Genomic DNA, 21535 nt, shown 5'->3' on the forward strand with positions numbered 1-21535 from the left:
AGCGGAACCGATGTTTGCTAATGGCTTCGTCATCGTGGGAAAATACTTATTTTTATGTACAATTGCATATTAATCCTGAAATAATGCCATCCAAATCCTGACCAGTCCTTACAGACGGCTGCCGCAGTACATCTCTCTTTGATTTCCCTATCATCCTGGCGTTCTACAGTCACTAATCTGCGTTGTCGGTTTGGAGAATTACCATCTTCATCGACGAGTAATGGCCAAGTTGAAATCGCCGTCGCCACAAGAATTGTACCATGCGAGGAGACAGCGGGAGGAAGAGGAGAGGATCGCTTTGCTTCCGCCGGGGTTCATTAACAACGGAAATACGTGCTTTATGAATTCGGTGCTCCAGGGCGTACGTTATTTCGTTGTCAGACAGGAGTAGGCACTGACGCTATACTGACCAGTTAATCGCGACGAGGCTGCTCTCAGATCTTATATATTTCAGGCCCATCTCTCCTATTGATCAGTACCACTCGGAAACTCGTCTTGAATCTCGGAGGTCACCGCTACTCACCAATGGTGTCAAGGCCGCTGGGAAGGATAAGCAGGAATGGGTGAATACCATGCCCATCGGAGACGTCTTTGTGAACGTCATGCTAAAGGCCTGGGATGCGCAGAGGAATAAACGGAGGGAGAATCAGAGCCCGAGGTGCGTCGCGTTCATACTAATTGTTGCTTACTGGAAGCTGATGATTGTGAAGGGCGCTTCTTGGCGTGCTCGGCCGGAAATATGACCAGTACCTTGATTTTGCTCAGCAAGACGCGCATGAATTCATGCGTATCCTCCTTGATGCCATGCGAATGGAGGAGCTTGATGTATGTATGTATTCCTTCTATTTACAGTATTCTAAATGGAATACAGGCCATAAAGAAACGGCAACCGCCACCGCCGCCCGAGAGAGCCAAGAGACGCCGCAGACGAACGTTGACCCCGTCTAACCATAAGCATGATGACGACGACAAGCTGCTGTCCCTTCCTGACATGATTTTTGGGGGCAAGCTTACGAGCGTTCTCGTTTGTCAGAAATGCAAGCACGTATCACAGACATACGAGGACTTCAACGATCTCAGTCTCAGTATAAAACCGGAAGACTATGCAAAAGAGCGCAAACGCGATCGATTGAGGAACTTAGCGAAACGGCTAACTCCTGTATTCCCTGCGGCATCTAACCTCGGTGTGGACAAGGCATCAGGGCACCGCTCATCATCGGCACCACCGAGTCCTAGGGAACCAGAACATGACGAGCCTCCCATAGCAGACGATCCTCGGCGCAGAAGTCTGAATACCCTGGCGGAACCATCTGCGGGGCCACATGTCGAGGATGAAACGATAAAAGATCCGACGGTTTCCGATGGTGAGAAGCGACTTGAATTTGCGGATCTACCGAAGCCGGAAAAGAAGGATAAGGGTAAAGATGACGGATGGGTCAAGCTGAGTCGCCGAATTAGTGTCAGTGTCGGGTTAATTAAGACCAAAGAGCGCAAGAGCCGGTCGCGGGAGAGACGCTTAAGTCAGGACTTGTCGCGGCCGGGTACACCATCGGCGTCAGCTAGCGAGGATGTGTCCTCTTCTGAAGGAAGACATAGCACGTCTGAGACTGCTTCCATTCATTTCACCAAGCCGGAGCACCCAGACGTGGGAGAAGCACCTCAACCGCGTATTCGTGCGCTTTCCCCTCTCCATGTCATCGCGACGCCGTCATCCAGGGCTTCAAGTACCACGTCCATCCCTCGCTTTGCTAACATCAATCGAAGCAAATCCCCCAAACCACCCAAGCCATCCCGAGCTGAGCAAGCGTATCTACGAAAGATTCTAGCAGATGTCACGTACCAATCAGCGCCTAATCCCTTTGCTCTCCTCAATCATCTCAATGGATCATCTTCGAACTCCCATCATCATTCCAGTCATGCCTCGCAGCATGTGTGGTTGAAAATGGGTCAGCTACAAGGCATTGAGGACTGTTTGAAAATGTTCACTGCGGTAGAAATCCTGGACGGGGAGAATATGGTCGGTTGCAGACGATGTTGGAAGATCGCGAATGGGCTGTACAAACCCAGTTCAAACCGCGATGAAGGGGATGCTGATTCGGATAGCCTTGACAACCACGAATCGCCACCGCTGCCTGAACCCAGACCGCGGACGCCATCCTCAGAGACATCTACGAACGATCTGCCAACATCTCTATCAAGTCCTAATATTCCGCTTTACTCTCACTCAGACTTTAGCGACACCGCAGAGTCTATCGTATCATTGCCGACAATGATTGCGTCGGAGTCTGTCGTGGGTCTAAAGCACACTCCGTCCCCATTAGCCCTTGCTAGCGTCAACGGTATCCATACCCCTGGTGGACTGCCAATTCCGTCAATAGCGACGACAGAGCCACCAGGACCTGACGATACTCCCTCGGGCCCTTCAGACTCGGATGACAGCCTGAATGATTCATCCTTTCCCAATGGTAACAATAATACCCCTTCCAATGATATACCCCAAACAAACCTATTCGCCTCAAAAGACTCTCTGTTACCTGCGCCCACGTACCGCCAGTATCATGGCGGGCGAAGTCTGGACGCTTCTGATGATGATAGTTCTGACGGTGGCGAAAGCGAAGCCACATCTGCGGAGTCCGGGTCTGCACCGAAAACTGCCAATAAGAAAAAGCCAAAACCAGTCATTATGCGCCCCGCGTATAAGCGGTACCTCATCGCGACACCTCCACCTGTCCTCGTCGTCCATCTGAAACGCTTTCAGCAGATCTCTAAAACGACGATGATTTCCTTTTCCAATGGCTTCAAAAAATTGGATGATTATGTGACGTTTCCCGAGGTCCTGGATTTGACGCCTTTTCTCGCGCCCAAGAAGGAGGATTTTTTTGGAGGAAGCAAGCCTCACATAAAAGAGGTGGAGAGATGCTTATATCGCCTGTATGCGGTGGTGGTGCATATTGGTAGTATGGTGGGTTATATTTGTTCCCTAGAGGAGAGATACTAACTGGCGAATATAGTTGGGGGGTCACTATGTCGCTTATACTGCTCTCCCAAACTCGAGTCCTGGGGAAGACAGTCTGAAGACTCCCACTTCTGCTAATTCACATCCCCAGAAACCGCATAGACAATGGGCTTACATTAGTGATACGATTGTTCGATTGACGACCTTGGAAGAAGTGCTCAAGGCCAAGGCGTACATATGCATGTACGAGCGGATATGACCTATCGTTTGCATACTTAACTTATTATCTTTTGGACTGTTCATGTAAGTACTAAGCAACTGTAACACAATAGAAGAACATGTAGCGGGATGATGATGAATGGTTGCATTGTCTTGTTTTCCGTTGATGTGGTAGGTATATGGCTAACAGTCTTCGAGGTAACATAGCCAGGTGGTGTCACGCCGTGAATAACTTCAGGGGATATGGCGGACCGGCTCCGATCGGTCGATTCGGAGTTGTTGACTCTCCCAGGTAAATTCCCATTCATTTTCGGTGTTCACGCCTATGCCGATGTGAGTAATTGGGAAGTATGAGCCACTTGAAGGGCGCAAGTTGTGCTTATGTGTGGAGGTTTTCTTGCGAAATCGCAAAAGAATAGTATACATATGAAGCTACCTCTGTAGCATCTTGCTGTTTCTAACCAGCGCCGATACAAAACCTTAAGCGTAAGTATCACTACCAATGCTGAATTTTCATGAAAAAAGAGAACAATGTGTGCTACTGATTACTCAACGGTCGGAGAGACGTGCAAAATTCAAAGTTATAGTTCGAGCAAAGATTGCGCACAACGTTTTACGCTAAAATTTAATCTGTGTTACACTATGGTACCGAATCTACCGAATCATCGATACCTTAAGTAACTTCGTTTGAGCACTTGACTAAAAAAAATAAATGATAACAGTGAGGTTCGAACTCACGCCCCGGAGGACTGGATTACGTAATGTCCAATATTTTGGACCTCCTAATTCCAGCGCCTTAGACCACTCGGCCATGTTACCATATAACGTTTGTAGTAGTTTATTAGTAAATCTCCAAAGAGATCCAGATGCTGTCAATCTCTTATGATCGGTTACAAAAATGCTGATCAGTTACCAGGACGACCATTTTGCTTCACCGTAGCAGCTAGAAAAAGGAAACGCACAAGCTTTGTTCCTCAATCTATGTTCAGAATTTTCAGACATCCGTCGCCTCCACGCCTAGAGCAACCATCGCTGCTATCCGACCCTTCCGAATACCGTGGTCCTGGTTTCTTTCTTCGTTGCTGGACTGTGCTCAAAGCAGAAGGCGAATCATCATGGCTTGACTCTTACAAGTCATTCCTATTTGGCAGCTACCTCAATTTGCTGCTCTTATTTGTTCCACTGAGTGCTGTAGCGCATCATCGCGACTGGGATGCCAGCTTTCGTTTCTCTTTCAGCCTCATTGCCATAGTTCCATTGTCTAAGGTGTGCCGATATTTAATTGAGGAAGCCGATCTAACTAGATTCTGGACATGTACAGTTACTAGGTCAATCGACCGAACAGATTTCGTTCAAGTTGGGACAAACTTCGGCCGGATTATTGAATGTGCTTTTCGGTAATCCAGAATTCATTGTCGGGGTCACAGCGTTGCTTCGAGGTCTATTCAGAACATTGTTGTCCTATTGTGTAGGCTCACGGAAAGTTTAGATGAATTAGATCTCGTTCAAAGCACTGTACGGCCTTTTTAAATTCTCTTCCCTTCGACTTATTTGCTTCTTAGATGCTTGGTTCCATCCTGTACAACTTTCTCCTCATGCTGGGTTGCTCGTTCTTGGCCGGTATGTTTGATGTCCGTCGCTATGCATAGCCGGTCCGTTGACATGTAATCTCCTGGTAATCACAGCTGGTATTCGATATAGCGAATCTAGCTTCGAAGTCACGGCTAGCCAAAAGTAATCGTTAGGCCTTGACATGTCAACGTTCCCATTGCTGATATATGAGTATAATGTTCTAGCTCTGGCTCGGTATGTGCACCTACTGCTTCCTCTACATACTGCTGACGCCCCACAGCTGATGACTCTTGCTTCCATCAGTTCGTTATTTTCATTCTGATGTTATGCAAGTCCGAGATGCTCACTGAGATCAAACAGCTTTTGTTATTCCGGCTATGTACCATTCTATTAAGCTTGATGGTGCGGACTTGCACGTTATAGATGGTAGCGGTCACCGGTCACCAGTGGTCTCATGTATGAATGACACCAGCGTTGCAGATCCAGCTGCCTTGCGTGGCCTACTGATAATTTCAAGAGGAACCGCAATAATGCTGCTGTTAGTCTATATTGCTTATCTGTTTTTCGAGGTCTGTTGAGACTGCATCCTATTTCTCCATCATTACTGATGTTTGATCTCAGTTAACCTCACACAATTATCTCTTTTTTTCGGATGCCGACGACGAAGAGCTCGACATCGAACCTCCTGGGATGAGCGCCGTTTCGGCCGGTACAGCGTGAGCGCAACGCTGGTTTGTCTTGAAAAGCGATGGATCAAGTAACCAGTTCTACATGGTCAGATTTCTAGTTGTAGCCATCACGACCTTTTTCTGTGTGGATCACCGTAGGTTTTTTTTGGAAACCATGCCATCTGATCTTTGAAACCTTTGCCTACAGTGGTTACGTCTATTGAGGAATTCACCGACGAGTACCATGTACCGAAATCGATCATTGGATTGGTTATCATTCCTATTACCGTGAGTGGCTTGAATTGTCAACGTTGCCCAAAGGGACACAAGTCTTTAGATGAACATTGTCGATCATATCATCACCGTCTGGACTGCTCAGGGGACTGCTATGGGGGGCAATATGGGAGCTGCACTTGGTATATGCATAGGAAACGCGATTGTCAGTCTTTCCTCACTTTTTTGCCGGCCTGATATTGAGACTTGTACAGAGTATTGGAACTTTTGTCATGCCGTTCTTAGTACTCTTAGGATGGGTGTGAGTAACGCAGATCGGCGACTGAAATACGCTAACTGACTTATATCAGTTCTCATCACGAACTGACACTTTTTTTCGGCAAATTCGAGGCTTGTGTTATCTTCGCTGGGATTGCTTTCCGGTTCTTATTTGCTGCGCAGACCATCTGTTTATATGTTTCCGTTCTTTTCGTCAACGCCATCGTACAGTGAGTACCTCGGAACCTCTCTGATACTAAAGGTTCTACTTACACTTCAATTTTCAAGAGACGGCAAGTCCAACTATCTGGAAGGATTCATGTGAGAACCCCACGAAAACATCAGTCCGTACGCAACTAATTTTCTCTTAGGCTTATTACATTATATGTCGTTATTGTTCTTGCATGTACGTGGCTTTTAGATCTCTTGTCAACCATCTACCCATTTCTTTTTTCTCGTAGTTTCCGTCTTCTACTATGTATGAAGGCATTGCGTCGCTTCCGACTGTCTCATCGTGTTTTTCATCGCATATCCTTGCCCATGAGTCTTGTGTCATTTCAGGTTACTTGCATGTGCACCCTGATAATATTTTCAATTGTATTTACCATTATCAAGTCCGAATCGACAGGTAAGAACGGACACTGTCCGCAGATACCCACATCGCTTTGGTCCTTATCCTAGTCTATTGGCTAATGCCTTACTACTTCCCTATTACCAGTTGACTTTCATGGTGTGTCTCCATTGTTTAACCCTGCTGAAGCAGACTTGGCTCGCTTTCCTCTGCCCCTATAAGCCTCACTACCGCCATGTAGATGCAATGGTCCTCATGAGCTAGCGGTATGCTGTTTTCGTTTTCTGAGCTTTTCTCCTTGCAGCTTGTTCGGTAATGTTCATAGTGATGCTACCATTTGCGACATTAGAAGCGTTAAATTCCGAATGTGCTGCGTACCTACATACAGTGTGCCTGACTACCAGAATGTCCGTAACTTTAATAAGCTAGTCCAAATTGGTATTACTTCTGATGAAGCCAGCATCTTGCCAGCATCATCATGATGGTTCATGATGTCTAACCTCAATTGACAGCCAATCGCATTTGAAAGGGACACATTATATCATCTCGTTGTCTCCTGCAGTCATCTCTAGTTTCAGACCTAGTTGTACACCTGTCGAACGCTCTGGTCTTATCCTCTTAGTAGGTGCATTGGACATTGTCCCTCTTTGACGTGTGACATAGCTATAGCAGGGACCGTGATGTCTGGAGGGTTCTTACACGGATTTGAGGCGCTATACAAGGCACTCGAATTTAATGATGAGGCGAGTCCCGAGCAATTGGATAGTGGAATAGAAATGGCGGCAGCAGCTTATGTGCTACAATTACGGCGCTATAGCACCCGCATTTCTGATGAGTCCATACCGAGGACTTTCATGCTAAGCCTGAAAACACTGAAGGATATTCGGTGTGTGAAGTTGTTCAACTATTGAGCGTGGCTTCGAGACATGACATGCATATCTACAGGTTCCCAAACTTGTATAACTTAATCAAGGAACTTTCATTCCTGCTCAAGGGTTCACCAGAACTCGTGCTCGACCTCAATTACTTCCTTCCATCCGGATTCGATGTCTACTGCGATATCGGTAGTCCGAATGTAGAATTTGTGGTAATTCGGGATTCGAAATTCAGCGCACGCATCGAGGGAGTCTCCAGCGAATTACCTGAATCGGTCCCATGCGATTTTGTGGCTCTTCGTGCTACATTGAATGACAGCACAAAAACCAAGAAGCTTGTATCCGAATCGAAAGGTTCTTTGGCGAGTGCAGTATTGCAGCTGCTTCAATTTGTAAGAGTGTTTGCTATCTGGTGCTTCCCGGGTGCTTCCTTGAATATTGATGAGGTCTACGCTCACAGGAAATCGACAACCAAAGCGATCGTACATCATTGTCGAGCCAAATAACTTTCAAAACTCTCCAAGATCTTTCATACAAGTCCGGAAAACTACCTCCATCGCTATACATACGTAGTGTTGTTCGAATGGGAGAGTTTCCCATAGGGGGAGGTGGGTTTTCCGTAAGTCATATTTATTGATCATTCAGCTTTAGAAGACCTGTCATTGACTTCCAAGCTAAGGACATCTGGAAAGGACAAAGCCTTTCGGGAGACATTGTTTGCCTAAAAATTCTGCGAATGAACATAACACCTGATATCGAGAAATTCCTCAAGGTACTGTCATTAACGTTTCCGGCCTGCCTGGGGAGCACTGACGGTCGTAAAGCGATGCTATAAAGAAGTCCTCGTATGGCGCATGCTACGAAACCCACGAGTGCTTGAGTTCTACGGCGTTTATATCGTAAAATCGCAGAACGATGTACGTTTCGGTCTCGTTTCGCCTTGGTTGGAGAACGGCAGTGTTATGGAGTATATCAAGGCGCACCCTGATTTCGACCGAATGAAAGCGGTAAGCTCCGAGTTTTGTAAGTCGGGTGTACTAACTATACGTTAAGATTAGGGAGGTAGTTGACGGCCTATACTACCTTCATCATTCCGAGAGTGTCGTGCACGGCGATATTAAAGGTGTAAGCCTTTTCGTTCTATGATTTTGCAGGATCCGACCTTTAACTCAGTTCGACGTGCCTTGATCAGGACAACATTTTTGTCAGACCTGACTTGACGTGCTGTTTGGGTGATTTCGGGTTGGCAACATCTGCATGGTCGCCGGCATTGCCAATGAAATCCTCGAGTAGCGCGGGATTAGGATCGACGCGTTGGATGGCTCCAGAACTTCTCAATCCAAAACCTTTTGAGAATGACCAAGGCTCTCCACTCGCCAGTGATATATATGCTCTGGGATGCACAGCTTTGGAGGTCAGATTCATGCCCTCGGATTTTAGCCATACGCAAATTGATAACTTTTCCAGATCTTAACCGGAAAAGTCCCCTGGTCAGAAATCCAATTGGATACTCAAGTTCTCATCGAGGTCATCCAAGGCCACAAACCCAGCCTTCCTGCAGATATTTCCTATGACGTGGGATGGGTCTTGGAACAAACATGGGAGTTTTGGCCCAAGAAGCGACGAGGCATCCAGTGGTTGAAACCAAGCCTCGAACCGTCATTTAGGGCACCGGCACGGCCCACAGCTCTGCAACGGAATAAATCAAACCCTTTCCAATGGAAACTCGGTACGACATCCGTCACCGCCAAGAATTCCGCAAGGACACTGTGGAGAAGTGCATCGAAAAGATAGGTAATACCGTCTACATAAAGTTAGTGCTGGCGTGACGAACATGTGGGTGATTCACCAAATCTAGATGTCATTGCAATGAGAATGTTTCTTTAAATCACATAGCAATCAAAGAACCTGTGTCGCGGGACAGGCCAAGTCGACATTCACCTTGTCAATGGGACACCTATGATAGCTTGATGATTGGATAGCTTTCTTCGTGATGCCGTCTTCTAGCGAAGCGGCTATCTGTAGAGTCGACCACGTGTTATTCGCCACCCGACAGTTCGACGATGCTAACGGAAGGTGGGTAAGCCAGCTGCAAATTGTTTTCCCTCCTTGGCGCATCATAGCAGACGCAACAGCTGCTTTCTGTTTTTAACGGAGCAAATTTACCCTGGCAGTAAAGGACGGCTGTAGATTAATACGTGCTTGAATGGACAGGAGAAATACGTATAGGATGCACCGCAGCTTTACCATTGACAAATGGTTGAAGAGAGGGCGACATCATCTTATCAACTTTGACCCCTGAATCTTTGAACTCGAATGTCCTAACCATAACGGCGAGGAAAGTCTTAACCTGCATTACAGCTAACGGAATATTAAGCAAAACCCCAAAGATATGCGCAGAACGACAGACCCAAACGCCATCCGATGCACATACGAGGACCGTCGCTAAAGGTAGACAGGTTGCTCCACGGTCCGTGTGGGAGTTCTTTCGACGGTGGTACGCCATCTGGCGCCATCCATCTCTCTGGGACGAACTCCTGGGCATTTGGCCCCCATATTACGGGATTAGTGTTCAAAAGCGTATAAGGTATGGTGAATTGCTGCAGTAAAGCAGGCGTCAGTCAATAACCTAGATGAGGTTTTAGAATCGAACACATACATCACCGGCTCTTACGGGAAGGGCGGTGATGATCTCACCAGTCTGAAGTGTGACGGGCTTGTGTAAAGGAATAGTATCGTCACAAACGGCTATACGGTGTGTTTCCGCAGATGATGGGTGCAAGCGGAGGCTGGAATAGAGAGAGTCGACGCCGACGAGGAGGACACTTGGATCTAATAGCAGACCTTTCGCGTGTAACAGCGTCGAGGTACTGCAGGTTGTCGATGGTCTTTGGGTCTAGTTCAGCCCCGAGGAGCTCTTCTCGAAGCCTGGTCTGTGCCTCCATGTTCTGCGCCAGGTCGAGCAGAGTAAACACTACAACTCCCGATGATGCTTCGAAACCAGCCATTCTAAGAGGCATGTCAACCAACGCAACTTCCAAGGCAGGAGGAATTGTTACAGAAGGGTTGTGATCTGTACAAGTGGTATCAGAACATGCAGAAAAGAAAAGAAAAGCAGAAATTAGCTAACATTGTCAATCAGCTGTTGATTGGATAGCTTCTCTCCTGAAATTTCTTTGCCTTCCCATGATTCCCTCACAAGGATAGAGAAGATATCTCGTCCATCAGGGTTCGAAGGCTGCTTCAATAATTCTCCCGCCACTCGTTGGATCACTTTCTTCGCAAATCCATCCTCTTGGAAAGCCGCGATCGGGAGTCTTGCAATCCAAGGAAATATTCCGATTAACCTAGGTGCCAGGAAGGCCAGGAATGTGGCAAATTTTTGAACATCTTCACGCCAAGATCCAAGTATAGCCTGTGCATCCGAGTTTTCATAGCCAAAGTCGCGTCCAAAAACGACTCGACATATGGTCTCAAACCTAGGAGGAAACGGGTTCAATACTGAGAAAAGGTAGGACATAAGAGACATACGCGTAGGCCGGGATGTACAAACTAAGGTTGAACACTCCCGCATTGATGTTTTCCTGAGTTTCAAGGTCGCTTGCCAATCTAGAAGCACACTTGTCAAATTTTAGCGCGTCGTCCGGCTTGAAAAGAGGAGCGTAACAAAAACCTTTTCGGCACATTGCAAAACATCATCAGCCAATCCCTTAACCGCAGAAAGCCTGTATGATGTAGTTGCATACTAAGTAATCATAATGGAAGCGAAACAACAATAACTTGCGTGAAGGCAGGTACTAGGAGCCTGCGCTGGAACTTGTGTTCTTCGCCTTCTGCCCAAGCGACACCTCGACCAACAACTTTGACTACTATGGGTTCGAAGGTTTGAGAATTCACTGCCGTTTAACATATGAGCGACCGTGAAGATGCATAAAAAAACCCGCATACAGTAAATATATGCGTTCTGGATGTGGCTGGTGAGTTGTTCTTAAAGTCAGAGGCGTATCTTGGTAGAGCACCTACCTGAAAAATATGCTGTGCCACTACGCTGTCTGCGACAATCACCTATACACGTGTTTTTGACAATTAGCAGGCTCAGGCAACCGATCTGATACGCTGGGGTTACGCACGCGATCCCCTTGAAAGAGCGCTGCTTTGATCCTGAAAACTTGTCCCAACAGAGCTGCCCATCGCGTATACTCGGCGCTGACCTCACCCTTGGCTACCTTGTATTCATGACCCCACAGTATGCTTGCCTCTTCAGAGGGCTAAGGTAAACAAGTTTGATTAACTTGTATGTGCCTATTTCCAGCGAAATGGTCGACTCACAGCAACAGGTAGTTTACTAACCACCGAATACCCCCGTAAAAAACGTTGGAGAAGGACAGTTGCAGCGAGTAGAACGATGCTCGCAGAAAGAACTTGGATGGTGCACATGGTGGCCGTCACTGAAGAGAAACCGCTTTGAGAGTGACGTCTTATAAGTGCATGATCTTTTGAGGTTTAAATGGAATTAGCGTAGATGATACCATTCCGTTATGCCCTAAGAACTTAAGAAAGAGGGAAGGCAGATTGAATAGGATTGAATGCGTGAATATATTACTCCTCCAGTGGTTCTCGGAGCTGTGTCAGTTTCGGATTGCACGGAGCCGAATAGGTAAGGTAAGCACCGAAAATGAAGTATCGTATCCTGGAACCTGTAATGGATCAGTATTAGTTCTTGTTCATCATTTAACCAGTCACGAACAATCCATCGCGCCAGCAGTATTATTCGTTCGTACACGCATATTCCAATCAGGGAGACCCACGGTTCATTGTAGTCGTCGTCTTCAGTCGTATGGTGGTGGTGGTAAGTAAAGGGCAAGTGATGGTGTTGGTGTATGGACCAGTACTGAGTATACGGTTAAGTTTAGGTACTATCGTCATAATGCCCACGTGGACGCTGTCGAATTATTACCATACCGCCCGACAAGCCGCTTTGTAGATACTCGTGGAGCTGGTTATTATATATAGAGCCCGACAGCTACGGCAAGGCCAACAAAAGAACTTAAATTACCTCGTGGTATTTGGCAAGACACTATAGATAGCAGGATTTCACATTTCACTCTTCTGGTTTGAGAATAAAATTATATTGACGAATGATGAAGTAGTAGACAAGTTCAGATGTCCATTGAATACATAAATGTCCTTGAACTGTCCGTAGGCAGTGAAGCTTGAAGAGGGGAATGAGATAGCGGGGTATATGACACCATGAGCGATAGATGGATATTTCGTGGATCGACTTGAAGACCTCGTACGACACCACCGAGCCATTCAGTTTCGTCACTCCTGGAAGATATATATCTTCCGGAGCTGGTCTTCGGTGGCTCGTTCGTCGCAGATGGGACATGTCTCTGTATATTTTAGCGCAGCGCGAATACACCGGACGCAATACACATGTCCACACGGAGTCGCGCAGAGGGTCGTGTGCTCCTTTTGGCACATTGGACACGAGAAGTGCGACGTCTCTTCGACGTCTTCTTCATCGCTTTCCTCTGCGTCGTCAGTTACCGCATTATTCTGAGAGGTCCAACGTCAGGACGAGATTAGAGGCGGAGGAAAGGAATGACTACTCACGGATAATGGCGGCAACCTGAGATACTCCGGGTCTTCAAAGTCGTACTCATTGCTGTCTTCCCATGAAGTATCAAGGGGCTCATCTCCTGATTCGGAGACTTCGTCGGGATATTCCTCTTCGCCCCTTTCATCCTCCCAACCGTCTTCGAGGTCGTAGTAGTCCTCTTCTTCTGAACCATCGTCATCACTGTCGTCGTCGTCGGAGCCATGGATTTGCTCCATGTGGACGCGAAACCCTGCCGCTGTACGACAGTGCTTGTCGCACGGAACACAGTAGTGGTGATTTGGTGCGGTGACACAGTGCTATGAAAAGGAACGCGTTAGTTGGTTCAACAAGCGTCGAAAGACAACAACTTACACGACGAAGAATTTGGCCATTCAAAAATCGACGGCCACATCTCCAACATTCGGGATGGTCGTTGGAGTTCATAATGTGCTCGGCTCGTTACCGTTTATCGAAGAAGTACTCGTCGCACAAGGCGCAGTACACTCCGTCCATGCATATCATATCGGTAGACATGATGATAGATGATAATAGATGTTTGGTTCGATGGTGGTTGTTGTTGGTTGTTCAAAGTGTGTTAATGTGGGGATCCACTACGGGGGGCACCCATTTTATACATTTTGTCGGTATGCACATGTTTTGGCACGTCTTAGACATGGTCTCCGGAGAAACCAGCATCCAATACTGCCTATGGCCCCTCGAATGGAAAGGAGGCTTTTTTTGGCCCCACGGAAGTATCGTCTGTGATCACTCGAAAGGGGCTATTGCTGGGCACAGGTTCGAGTGGTGGCGAATCCTTGACCGGCAGCAGCTATGGGCACCCGGTTGAAGCATGACGACGAAGAGAAAAAATGAGACTCTCCTTCTGTGCTCAATAGCTTCCGTTCCCCCTTCTTCCCGTAGCAACGTAGGTCTCACCAGCGTCTGAAAGAAGAACTACCGGCGAAACAAGTTCAAGAAATCCCCGGTTTCTCCTCGGAGTAGGACTTGAACATCTTTGCTGTCGACGATATTGAGAGTCCACAATAGACTTTAGCGTGGAAGCGACGTCTCGGAAATGAACAATGACATTAGAAGATTGCGTGGCTGCGGCTGCTTTTGAAGTGCCATATCATCCATGGTCGACAAGGAACAGCAGAGGCTACATGAAAAACAGATTTGGACGAATAGATGAGTTTGAAGATACCCAGATTTTGTCAAAGCCTACATACCCGCTGGAGTAGTTTAACGCGATTTATCGCTCGGGCAGGCCAAAACGGCATCGACGACGAAAGTTCCGTACGACGTTCCATTGCTCTCAACAGTGACGGATGGCGGCCACGCGAAGCTGCAAGTTTTGGAGCAAGAATGGCGCTCACGTCGATCCAAGGATCGCAAATACTGACAAAATCGAGTTTGCAGAGCTCCTGCAGGAACGATAGAACAAATTTACTATTAGTAGACGGTGCGGGAAAAATTATCTACCAAGACACATACCGTGCTGAGGTAGAGTTACTTCAAGGCTCATTTGAGTCATGACATCAGGTCGCATACTCCTAAGTCATCAATATCGTCAGTACACTTGGAAACGGATCCTCAATTTGCTAGTAACAGAAACCATAGCCATAAGCATCAATGACGCAATCGCTCGTTTGTGCGACTGTGAGCATACGTTCGGACGCTGCACCGTCGAGTACTCAGATCAGGGCGAAGGATAAGACTGAGGCCACATCTTGAACGGTATGCGAACGTAACCCGGTGCTGCAGAAAGAAGGGGAGAACAAAGAAACAACGACCACATCGATGGGAGAATGTTGTGCATGAAAAACAAGAGCCCATTGATTCCTAGAGGCCACGTGAGAACATGGGTCCTTGTAGGTCCAGAGTTCCATGACCTTATTTTCATGGTAGGTGCGAAAATAAGTGCCCTGCTCCTCTTGACAAGAGCAACCTTGTGATAAGCGATATCACAATGCTTCGTGTCGGAGAAGGCTTTGAAACCGAGTCCTTGGCCCTGGTCACCAGTTACTACTGGAGTAACGTTAAGATGCCGGAACTACTAACCTTGTGTGAGATCACAGGACCAGTATGTAGTGCTATCCACTCCACAAGACGACAGAGACTCCTTATCGCGAACGCGCTTCCTTCTTGTTGGTATTCTTGTTATCTTGCCTCACTTTGAACGTCAGCAGAGATATTCACGAAAATGATTTATTACAATTCCCTTCATACACACTTCGCGGTGAGAACAATTCATCCTCTGACTCTCACCACTTTCCGTTTGCCCTTCTGTGCGCCACCGGGCAGTCCAGGGGCACCGGGAGTAGAACCGGGAGCAGCATTGGCTTCTTGGGCTGTCATTCCTGCCTTGACCGTCTCTATCAGGACACCCGTGGATATAGCGGGAGAATAGGGAGATACGCGGCTGGCGAGTGGAGGATGGGGCTCTGGAGGTATGGGGGGTCGTCTCCCGCTGGTCTTAGTCAACTGCGGCGCTGAAGGTGACTTGGATTTTGTCGTTGCAGGTTGCTTGCCCTTCGTCGATGCCGACATTGTTGTATGCGACTTTGGCGCAGGGATCACCGGCTCGACTTTGGCTGGAGAAGTGTTGTATGGAGGTTTAGGGATATTTTCTGGCTTTAGACGTTGTATCTGTATGCACACCATCTCCAAAAGCTGTTTTTCTGCGCAATGAGTTAGTGTTTTTGCTCGACGACAACCAAGTCGAGAGGCACGTACTGGTCTGGATGGCGGGGTTGACGAGTCGACCATCCTTCTTCCACAGCACCCTGACCCGGCCTGGGTTCTCCCAATCTCGAGGGTGGGCCTTGTTCACTTCGTGGAGGGTGCCCAGACCGAGTCGGTTCGTAGCTTCTGCAATGTCTTTGCTAAGAGGCCACCACACGCTCTTTTCGCGCGCTACCCTACGCTGTCCAGTACCATAAGGACGCTTTGCATCGATATATATTGGATATATACATGTCCACCTGACGATGTATGAGAGAGACAAGGCGTGTACAAGTAGATAAACGTACTTCTTGTAGGGCGTAATATCCGTCACCGAGTTCTTTGCATTCACGCTGTCAGACGACGTAGGCATGAACTGTGACGAAGGCGACGACGCAGGCCCTGCACGCGGTGAAGGAAAGTCAAAGTCGTCATCTGAATTTATTTCCTGTAGTAGAGGACCGTTGTATCCAGTGTTGGGAAGAGGCTGGCTGGGCAACGGCAAGTCAGTGTCGTCGTCGAACTCCTCGACTACAGCTGTTCTGCGGGACATGACGGGCGGTAGATGGTGGTATGCGATCAAGAGTAGTAGAGTGCGACGAGCGACGTCGTAATTCCCACGTGGTCGTCGCTCTCTTCGTCGTCGACCCTCACGTTCATGCTGCTCAGATGCATCTCTCGTCGCCGTCGTTGGCGTACATCATGACCTTATTTCTGTACGAACGACTTTCGTACTACGCCTGCCAGTGCTCATGATAGAGATACAGGACATGCCTTTTTCACGCTGTGTCTGCACAAGACACTACACCCAGCACGCCAGGAAATAGCTCGCAGTCTCATATGATATGCCAACCTTTTGGTGTCTGTGAACCTTGTCCATCGGCGGCAGTGAGTAGGCTTCGCCGTCGTTATCCCCACGAATGCTAAACCGCAGCAATAGCTCAGTCAACCCTTCTGCCAGCCATTTGGAAATCGCCGATTAATGCACTGTACAGAGGCGAGCACGTCTCCCGAAGGAACCCCGTCGAATACAGGACCAACACAAGAGGGAGAGCATCTCGTCTGGGAACCCTGTGGGCGGATAATAGGGAAGGAACGAGCAGATTTTTACGAATTTGTGGCCTGCAATCTGTTGTTCGCCATCGTATCCCTCTTCATCCTATTCGCAAGATCCCGGCGTTTGCAACTTATTCATGCTCGGCAGCTGGCTGCGAGAATAGGGCTAGGTAGAGTTAGGCGTTGATGAGTGCTGTAATTGTAAGTTTTCCTTCTCTCGGTGATGTTTCCGATTCATTGATAGTTTAAGTCCAGTATTACTTTACTTTGTCGGACAGTGAGATTAGCATAGAATAATATGTCAGCTTTGCTTCTTTCATGGTCTTGAACCTCTCGAACGAAAGCTTCCGACATGTAGCGAAACCGAAAGTGGCCCATCGACGTTGACAACCAAGAGCAATGCAAACCACTGTCAAGCAAGGTAACGTTCTCATATTGCGACAATAATAGAACCTTTGTTGAATCGTTGCCAGTCCTCGGTTACAAGTACAAGGATTCTTGAAAGACAATAATGGCACGGCAATCACAAATTTCATATCCCATTGTTCGACAGGCACAATGGCGTAAGACTGGCCGCGTGGTCTGGCCGCCCTTCGGATGGTACAAATAGGTCAGGCGTCCTTGTTAAAAACACGTTCTTTTGCCCTATTAAACCCGTCGATCGTAAAATTTCCCTTCAGCTCCTCCTTGGCCACTTCACTCCCTTTCTACGCTCACTTGCACGATGATGACGATGCTTCCCATTCTCTTACTACCATTCTTTCCTCTTGCTTTGGCGGCACCGTATTGCGCCCTAACAGCTGGTTCTGTTTCCGCTACTTCATCTGCTTCCACTCCAGCTGCGACGTCGAAATGCACTTCTAGCGCCAGCACCAGGGCCACCACGAATGGCACTTCTGACTTCATGTCTGCCGCATGGTATCCTGGCTGGCAGGAAGATTACCCACCAGCCGATATCCCATGGGAAAAGTACACCCTCATGACATTTGCCTTTGGGTGCGTTCAGTCTTCTTCTGATCATATCGAGTCTCATTTGTCCCTGGATAGTACAACTACATTCGATCCATCCGTGATTGCTTTGGACTCACTGAGTGAGTCGAGGCTTCCCGACTTTGTGGCAAACGCTCAGGCTAACGTGAGTAATTGTCCGTTCTTCGGACTTTTTTTCGTCGTCTGACCTGAGCGACAGAATGTCTCCGCCCTATTGTCCATCGGTGGTTGGACGGGATCCCGTGGCTTTTCTCCAGCAGTTGCCACCGCCGAGAACCGCACCACGTTCATTCAGACCATCGTCAACCTTGTCAACACTTACAATCTGACTGGTATCGACTTTGACTGGGAGTATCCCAACAAGGACGGCATCGGGTGCAACGTCGTCTCCGCCAATGACTCCGCCAACTTCCTCACCTTCCTTCAAGAGCTTCGTCAAGATGAGACTGGTTCCAAGTTGTACCTTTCAGCCGCTGTTGGTATCACTCCCTTCGCTGGTTCTGATGGCGAGCCGATGACCGATGTCTCCGAGTTCGCGCAATATTTGGACCATATTGGTATGTGTTTTCAGTTCGTAACGAGGATACTCCGAGATCTCATGTGTTTTTGTGATTCAATAGCTATCATGGCTTACGACATCTGGGGCTCTTGGTCCACCACTGTTGGTCCCAACGCTCCCCTTAACGACACATGTGCCACGAACGGAGTGGGTTCCGTCGTTTCAGCAGTGAAAGCATGGACAACCGCTGGGTTCCCTGCCAGCCAGGTATGCCTGTTCCCGTCCGATCAATTGCCCACGAGGCTAACTGCTTAACTCCGAAGATCGCTGTAGGCGTTGCATCTTACGGCCACAGCTTCCACGTTGACGACTCCAATGCGCTCGCCTCCAACGGTTCTCTGAAGCTCTACCCGACATTCGATGCTTCACAGCAACCTGCTGGTGATAGTGATAATATCACCACCGCCACTCAGTCCACCGACATTTGTGGTAATCCCGGCGGAATCAGCGGTGTCTTCAACTTCTGGGGTCTCATTGACGGTGGCTTCCTCACTGAAAATGGCACAGCTGCTGAGGGGATAGATTACATCTTTGATGACTGCAGTCAAACTGTGAGTTGCTCTCTTTTCTGAGATGGATGATGTAGTATTGACTCTTTTCTTAGCCCTACGTATACAACTCAACCTCCCAAGTGATGGTCTCCTTTGATGATGCTACCTCTTTCGCCGCGAAGGGGCGGTACATTAGTGACACTGGACTGAAGGGCTTCGCGATGTGGAACGTCGCTGGTGACTCGAATGATATATTGCTTGATGCAATTAACGAAGCCCTTGGTACGACCGTGGATGACGAATGTTAAAGCTGCAGCTGTGTATCACTTTGCTTAGTTTCCTTTTTGTACTTATCCTTGGTTCCTTGGTTGTCATTTATGTAGCGATAGTAGCATCTGGCTGGTCCTCACGTCATACACGAGTTATTCACTGTTAATTAGTAAAAAATAAAATTGCTGAAAGACTTCCGAATGTGCCTCGAGAATCACTAGTGAATTACCTTTACACAAAAGATCTGTGGTACCAGCGGGCATAAAACCGCGCTACCACATTTTCACCTTGGTTGTACATGCACGTTGATGCCATTACGACTGTCATGCCGAACACATTTTTAGGCGAGTTATCCACGAGAAGTGGTGCTCGGTCTTGCTGGTGTTGACGAGAGTCTATTAATTTTTATAATGAATGATGCCTTCGAGATGGCTAACTAAAATGAACTCGGAGTCCTCTCATGATGTCATCATCATGATGTCATCAGATGACTTTTAGTACAGAAAGCTTGATATCACGACTTCTTTCCAGTTTTATTATTGTAAAGTACAGAGATGAATGGATTCTACATGTTATATAAATAATCACAGCATCCTATTTAATCCCACATCAACACCTTTAGCCAACCTCAGCATCACGATGTTCCCCGTAAGACTCGAGAACCCATTCCCAACAAACATCTCCGCCTTTTCCGCGATAGCCATATCCACCGCTCCACTGACATACTGCTCCTCCCTCGTCAAAATTAAATCCTGACTGCTTCCCAAACCTTCCTTTACAGGCTCCCACCCGTCTGCCCGCAGTTCCGCCCAGAGCTCATCAAGCCACCATCGACCACCATTCGAAAGTAAATATACTTTGGTTAATGATAACTGCGGGTTTTCTGCGCGAACGACACGTAGGCGCTCGACTATTTCTGAATTGTTGGGGAGGCAGTGTGGGAGATAGTGATGGTAGGAGTCGTCATCGGGGGGAGGTGCTGATGGGTCGAATCCCAGCGGGTCAAAACGGTCGACGATACCAGGGTATTGGTTCATGCCTTGATATGCCGTGTTGTGTTTGGACAGGTAGAGACAGTGCCCGGAGTAGTCGCCTCTTCTTAGATGAACCGCTACCACACCAGACATGAGGTTCGGAGATGAGGATGATACGGGATTAATTAACCCATGCATGTTCCGTTCGACAGCCGCTTCGACGAGATAGGACCATGCGAATTCCTTAAGGATGGGACTCGACGCAAGTATAGGGAACATAGAAATCACCCTTGGTGATCCAAACAATCTATGGATAAAATTAGAGTTAGTGACGATACGGTACGGGATGCGATAAGATGGGATACGAACAGGTGATCAAACACGATTCTCTCGCTGAAATCAACGACCACACATGGCTCATTCACTACCTCATCCCGTGACAACCAATCTACCCACGTAGCTAAAAGCTCGTCTCCGTCCAATGTGTCATCGCCTAGTCGAGGGGTGTCAGCCGAGGACAGTCGGACGCGTTTATTTTGCGGGCAAACGGCATTGAAGTAGGCCAAGTGTACTGCACGTAAATCTGTGTCGATATGCGTATGAGAATCCGCGGGTAGGTCCAATGTATGTTGGTTATGTGATGTTATTGGTCCGCCCGCAGTAGGGCCAGAAATAAACGCGTTTAAAGGCATCCGAGCCGGTCGGAGAGAATAATCATCAATAGTGAAAGGGAGTGGAGAATGTGACCATGTGTAGTCGCTAAATACGAATGAACGGTTTGTCGCGTATGCGATGTAAGATAGAACGAGTCTATAGCAAGTTAGCCAATGTAAATCAGGACAAAAGGCGGAATCACACACTCTTCTTGTAAGATGTTATTCAAGCCAAGACCCCATAATGTCCCTTCGAAGCGCAGATATCTTCTGTTGCCTATGGAATCGGTCGGGATCTGATGTTGCGGTAGGTGCTGCTCGAAATCCCGTACATCACTGTATGAAGGTGGGACTAGCCAGCCTATAACGCATGTTGCGACGACCAAGAACACAAGGGCGCTGCGTCGACATGCGGCGGAGAGGAAAATGCGCGTGAGGAAGCTGAGTGGATTTCGACGCAAAGAAAAGCGTCGCTGGGGAATGGGCGCATTGCCATCCGTGGGGAGTTGGTACGATTCGTCGTCGACATCTGACAAGAGGTCATAGCGGTAGGGCTTGTGAACAGATACGATTCCCCCGAAGAAACTGCGAAACGTAGTCCACTCCATAGAATGTCAGTGCCAAGTGGAAGTAGGTGCTCTGAGAAACAGGGAAAGAAGATATACAAGCCATCAAAAGCACAGTTACATAAATACATATGACTGCGGAAGAAGTTCACCAGGGTTTTGCTGCGACAGACCGGATTCCCGAACCGCGACCCGAGGGGGGTAAAACTCAAAACGTTTTACGGGAGCATCAATCTGCTGTAACACTGCTATGGATACAAGGCAAGGCAATGCTAGATATCGAAAGAGCGTCGGGTC

At 47.9% G+C, this 21535-nt stretch overlaps 9 protein-coding genes and 1 non-coding gene across 10 annotated transcripts; 5 read left to right on the forward strand and 5 right to left on the reverse strand.

Annotated features, from left to right (window-relative positions):
- The first annotated feature begins 88 nt into the window (after positions 1-88).
- Positions 89-3566, forward strand: EV420DRAFT_1564900 (uncharacterized protein). Its single transcript, XM_060474001.1, has 5 exons — positions 89-361; positions 414-658; positions 711-825; positions 872-2962; positions 3012-3566. The coding sequence occupies exons 1-5, from the start codon at positions 221-223 to the stop codon at positions 3213-3215; spliced, it is 2796 nt and encodes a 931-aa protein (XP_060326887.1). The 5' UTR covers positions 89-220; the 3' UTR covers positions 3216-3566.
- A 322-nt stretch (positions 3567-3888) lies between these two features.
- EV420DRAFT_t204 lies at positions 3889-3994 on the reverse strand. Its single transcript has one exon. It is a non-coding gene; the product is annotated as a tRNA-Leu (tRNA).
- An 88-nt stretch (positions 3995-4082) lies between these two features.
- On the forward strand, positions 4083-6469 carry EV420DRAFT_1564913 (uncharacterized protein). Its single transcript, XM_060474002.1, has 18 exons — positions 4083-4441; positions 4497-4614; positions 4665-4690; positions 4738-4795; positions 4861-4909; positions 4972-4981; positions 5028-5049; positions 5108-5173; positions 5228-5316; positions 5369-5463; positions 5527-5570; positions 5624-5703; positions 5753-5854; positions 5904-5950; positions 6000-6137; positions 6196-6228; positions 6279-6313; positions 6369-6469. The coding sequence occupies exons 1-18, from the start codon at positions 4157-4159 to the stop codon at positions 6389-6391; spliced, it is 1320 nt and encodes a 439-aa protein (XP_060326888.1). The 5' UTR covers positions 4083-4156; the 3' UTR covers positions 6392-6469.
- A 689-nt stretch (positions 6470-7158) lies between these two features.
- Positions 7159-9525, forward strand: EV420DRAFT_1707602 (kinase-like domain-containing protein; the record flags this gene model as incomplete). The annotated part of the gene is made up of 8 exons (XM_060479564.1): positions 7159-7364; positions 7424-7745; positions 7814-7972; positions 8033-8125; positions 8178-8360; positions 8407-8478; positions 8546-8767; positions 8821-9525. The coding sequence occupies 8 exons, from the start codon at positions 7159-7161 to the stop codon at positions 9145-9147; spliced, it is 1584 nt and encodes a 527-aa protein (XP_060326889.1). The 3' UTR covers positions 9148-9525.
- A 19-nt stretch (positions 9526-9544) lies between these two features.
- EV420DRAFT_1646922 (cytochrome P450) lies at positions 9545-11790 on the reverse strand (the record flags this gene model as incomplete). The annotated part of the gene is made up of 13 exons (XM_060477976.1): positions 9545-9714; positions 9764-9953; positions 10013-10142; positions 10198-10362; positions 10413-10426; positions 10484-10832; positions 10885-10973; positions 11027-11098; positions 11152-11249; positions 11302-11317; positions 11377-11418; positions 11484-11621; positions 11683-11790. 13 exons carry the CDS (start codon positions 11788-11790, stop codon positions 9545-9547), a joined length of 1581 nt encoding a protein of 526 aa, XP_060326890.1.
- Positions 11791-12625: 835 nt separating this feature from the next.
- EV420DRAFT_1564944 (putative zinc-finger-containing protein) lies at positions 12626-13515 on the reverse strand. The gene is made up of 4 exons (XM_060474003.1): positions 13419-13515; positions 13328-13367; positions 12970-13272; positions 12626-12912 (listed from the first exon to the last, which is right to left on the reverse strand). The coding sequence occupies exons 1-4, from the start codon at positions 13487-13489 to the stop codon at positions 12676-12678; spliced, it is 651 nt and encodes a 216-aa protein (XP_060326891.1). The 5' UTR covers positions 13490-13515; the 3' UTR covers positions 12626-12675.
- Positions 13516-15205: 1690 nt separating this feature from the next.
- On the reverse strand, positions 15206-16232 carry EV420DRAFT_1275236 (signal recognition particle, SRP19 subunit; the record flags this gene model as incomplete). The annotated part of the gene is made up of 3 exons (XM_060467891.1): positions 15206-15636; positions 15692-15939; positions 15988-16232. The coding sequence occupies 3 exons, from the start codon at positions 16230-16232 to the stop codon at positions 15206-15208; spliced, it is 924 nt and encodes a 307-aa protein (XP_060326892.1).
- A 254-nt stretch (positions 16233-16486) lies between these two features.
- Positions 16487-16922, forward strand: EV420DRAFT_1275269 (uncharacterized protein; the record flags this gene model as incomplete). The annotated part of the gene is made up of 2 exons (XM_060467893.1): positions 16487-16567; positions 16620-16922. Coding segments are annotated over 2 exons (384 nt in total), but the record flags the coding sequence as incomplete, so codon positions are not given.
- A 540-nt stretch (positions 16923-17462) lies between these two features.
- Positions 17463-19083, forward strand: EV420DRAFT_1646925 (glycoside hydrolase family 18 protein; the record flags this gene model as incomplete). Its single annotated transcript, XM_060477977.1, has 6 exons — positions 17463-17731; positions 17783-17870; positions 17925-18282; positions 18346-18491; positions 18548-18835; positions 18889-19083. 6 exons carry the CDS (start codon positions 17463-17465, stop codon positions 19081-19083), a joined length of 1344 nt encoding a protein of 447 aa, XP_060326894.1.
- Positions 19084-19629: 546 nt separating this feature from the next.
- On the reverse strand, positions 19630-21280 carry EV420DRAFT_1275304 (uncharacterized protein; the record flags this gene model as incomplete). Its single annotated transcript, XM_060467894.1, has 3 exons — positions 19630-20326; positions 20389-20829; positions 20880-21280. 3 exons carry the CDS (start codon positions 21278-21280, stop codon positions 19630-19632), a joined length of 1539 nt encoding a protein of 512 aa, XP_060326895.1.
- Positions 21281-21535: the final 255 nt, after the last annotated feature.

Source organism: Desarmillaria tabescens (genome assembly GCF_030435595.1).
Source record: "Desarmillaria tabescens strain CCBAS 213 chromosome Unknown EV420scaffold_38, whole genome shotgun sequence".
In the NCBI taxonomy this organism is placed as follows: Eukaryota; Fungi; Basidiomycota; class Agaricomycetes; order Agaricales; family Physalacriaceae; genus Desarmillaria; species Desarmillaria tabescens.

What these genes read in the sequence shown, in the direction of transcription:
- EV420DRAFT_1564900 (XM_060474001.1), top strand. Translation starts at nt 221, where the DNA reads ATGGCCAAGTTGAAATCGCCGTCGCCACAAGAATTGTACCATGCGAGG. An exon ending in TGAATTCGGTGCTCCAGGGC is followed by an intron (nt 362 to 413) that starts GTACGTTATTTC and finishes TATACTGACCAG; the next exon opens with TTAATCGCGACGAGGCTGCT. An exon ending in TGGTGCATATTGGTAGTATG is followed by an intron (nt 2,963 to 3,011) that starts GTGGGTTATATT and finishes TGGCGAATATAG; the next exon opens with TTGGGGGGTCACTATGTCGC.
- EV420DRAFT_1564913 (XM_060474002.1), top strand. Translation starts at nt 4,157, where the DNA reads ATGTTCAGAATTTTCAGACATCCGTCGCCTCCACGCCTAGAGCAACCA. An exon ending in GGGTTGCTCGTTCTTGGCCG is followed by an intron (nt 4,796 to 4,860) that starts GTATGTTTGATG and finishes TGGTAATCACAG; the next exon opens with CTGGTATTCGATATAGCGAA. An exon ending in TTCGTCAACGCCATCGTACA is followed by an intron (nt 6,138 to 6,195) that starts GTGAGTACCTCG and finishes TCAATTTTCAAG; the next exon opens with AGACGGCAAGTCCAACTATC.
- EV420DRAFT_1564944 (XM_060474003.1), bottom strand. Translation starts at nt 13,489, where the DNA reads ATGTCTACCGATATGATATGCATGGACGGAGTGTACTGCGCCTTGTGC. An exon ending in GAGTACTTCTTCGATAAACG is followed by an intron (nt 13,368 to 13,418) that starts GTAACGAGCCGA and finishes CGAATGTTGGAG; the next exon opens with ATGTGGCCGTCGATTTTTGA. An exon ending in TCAGGTTGCCGCCATTATCC is followed by an intron (nt 12,913 to 12,969) that starts GTGAGTAGTCAT and finishes TGGACCTCTCAG; the next exon opens with AATAATGCGGTAACTGACGA.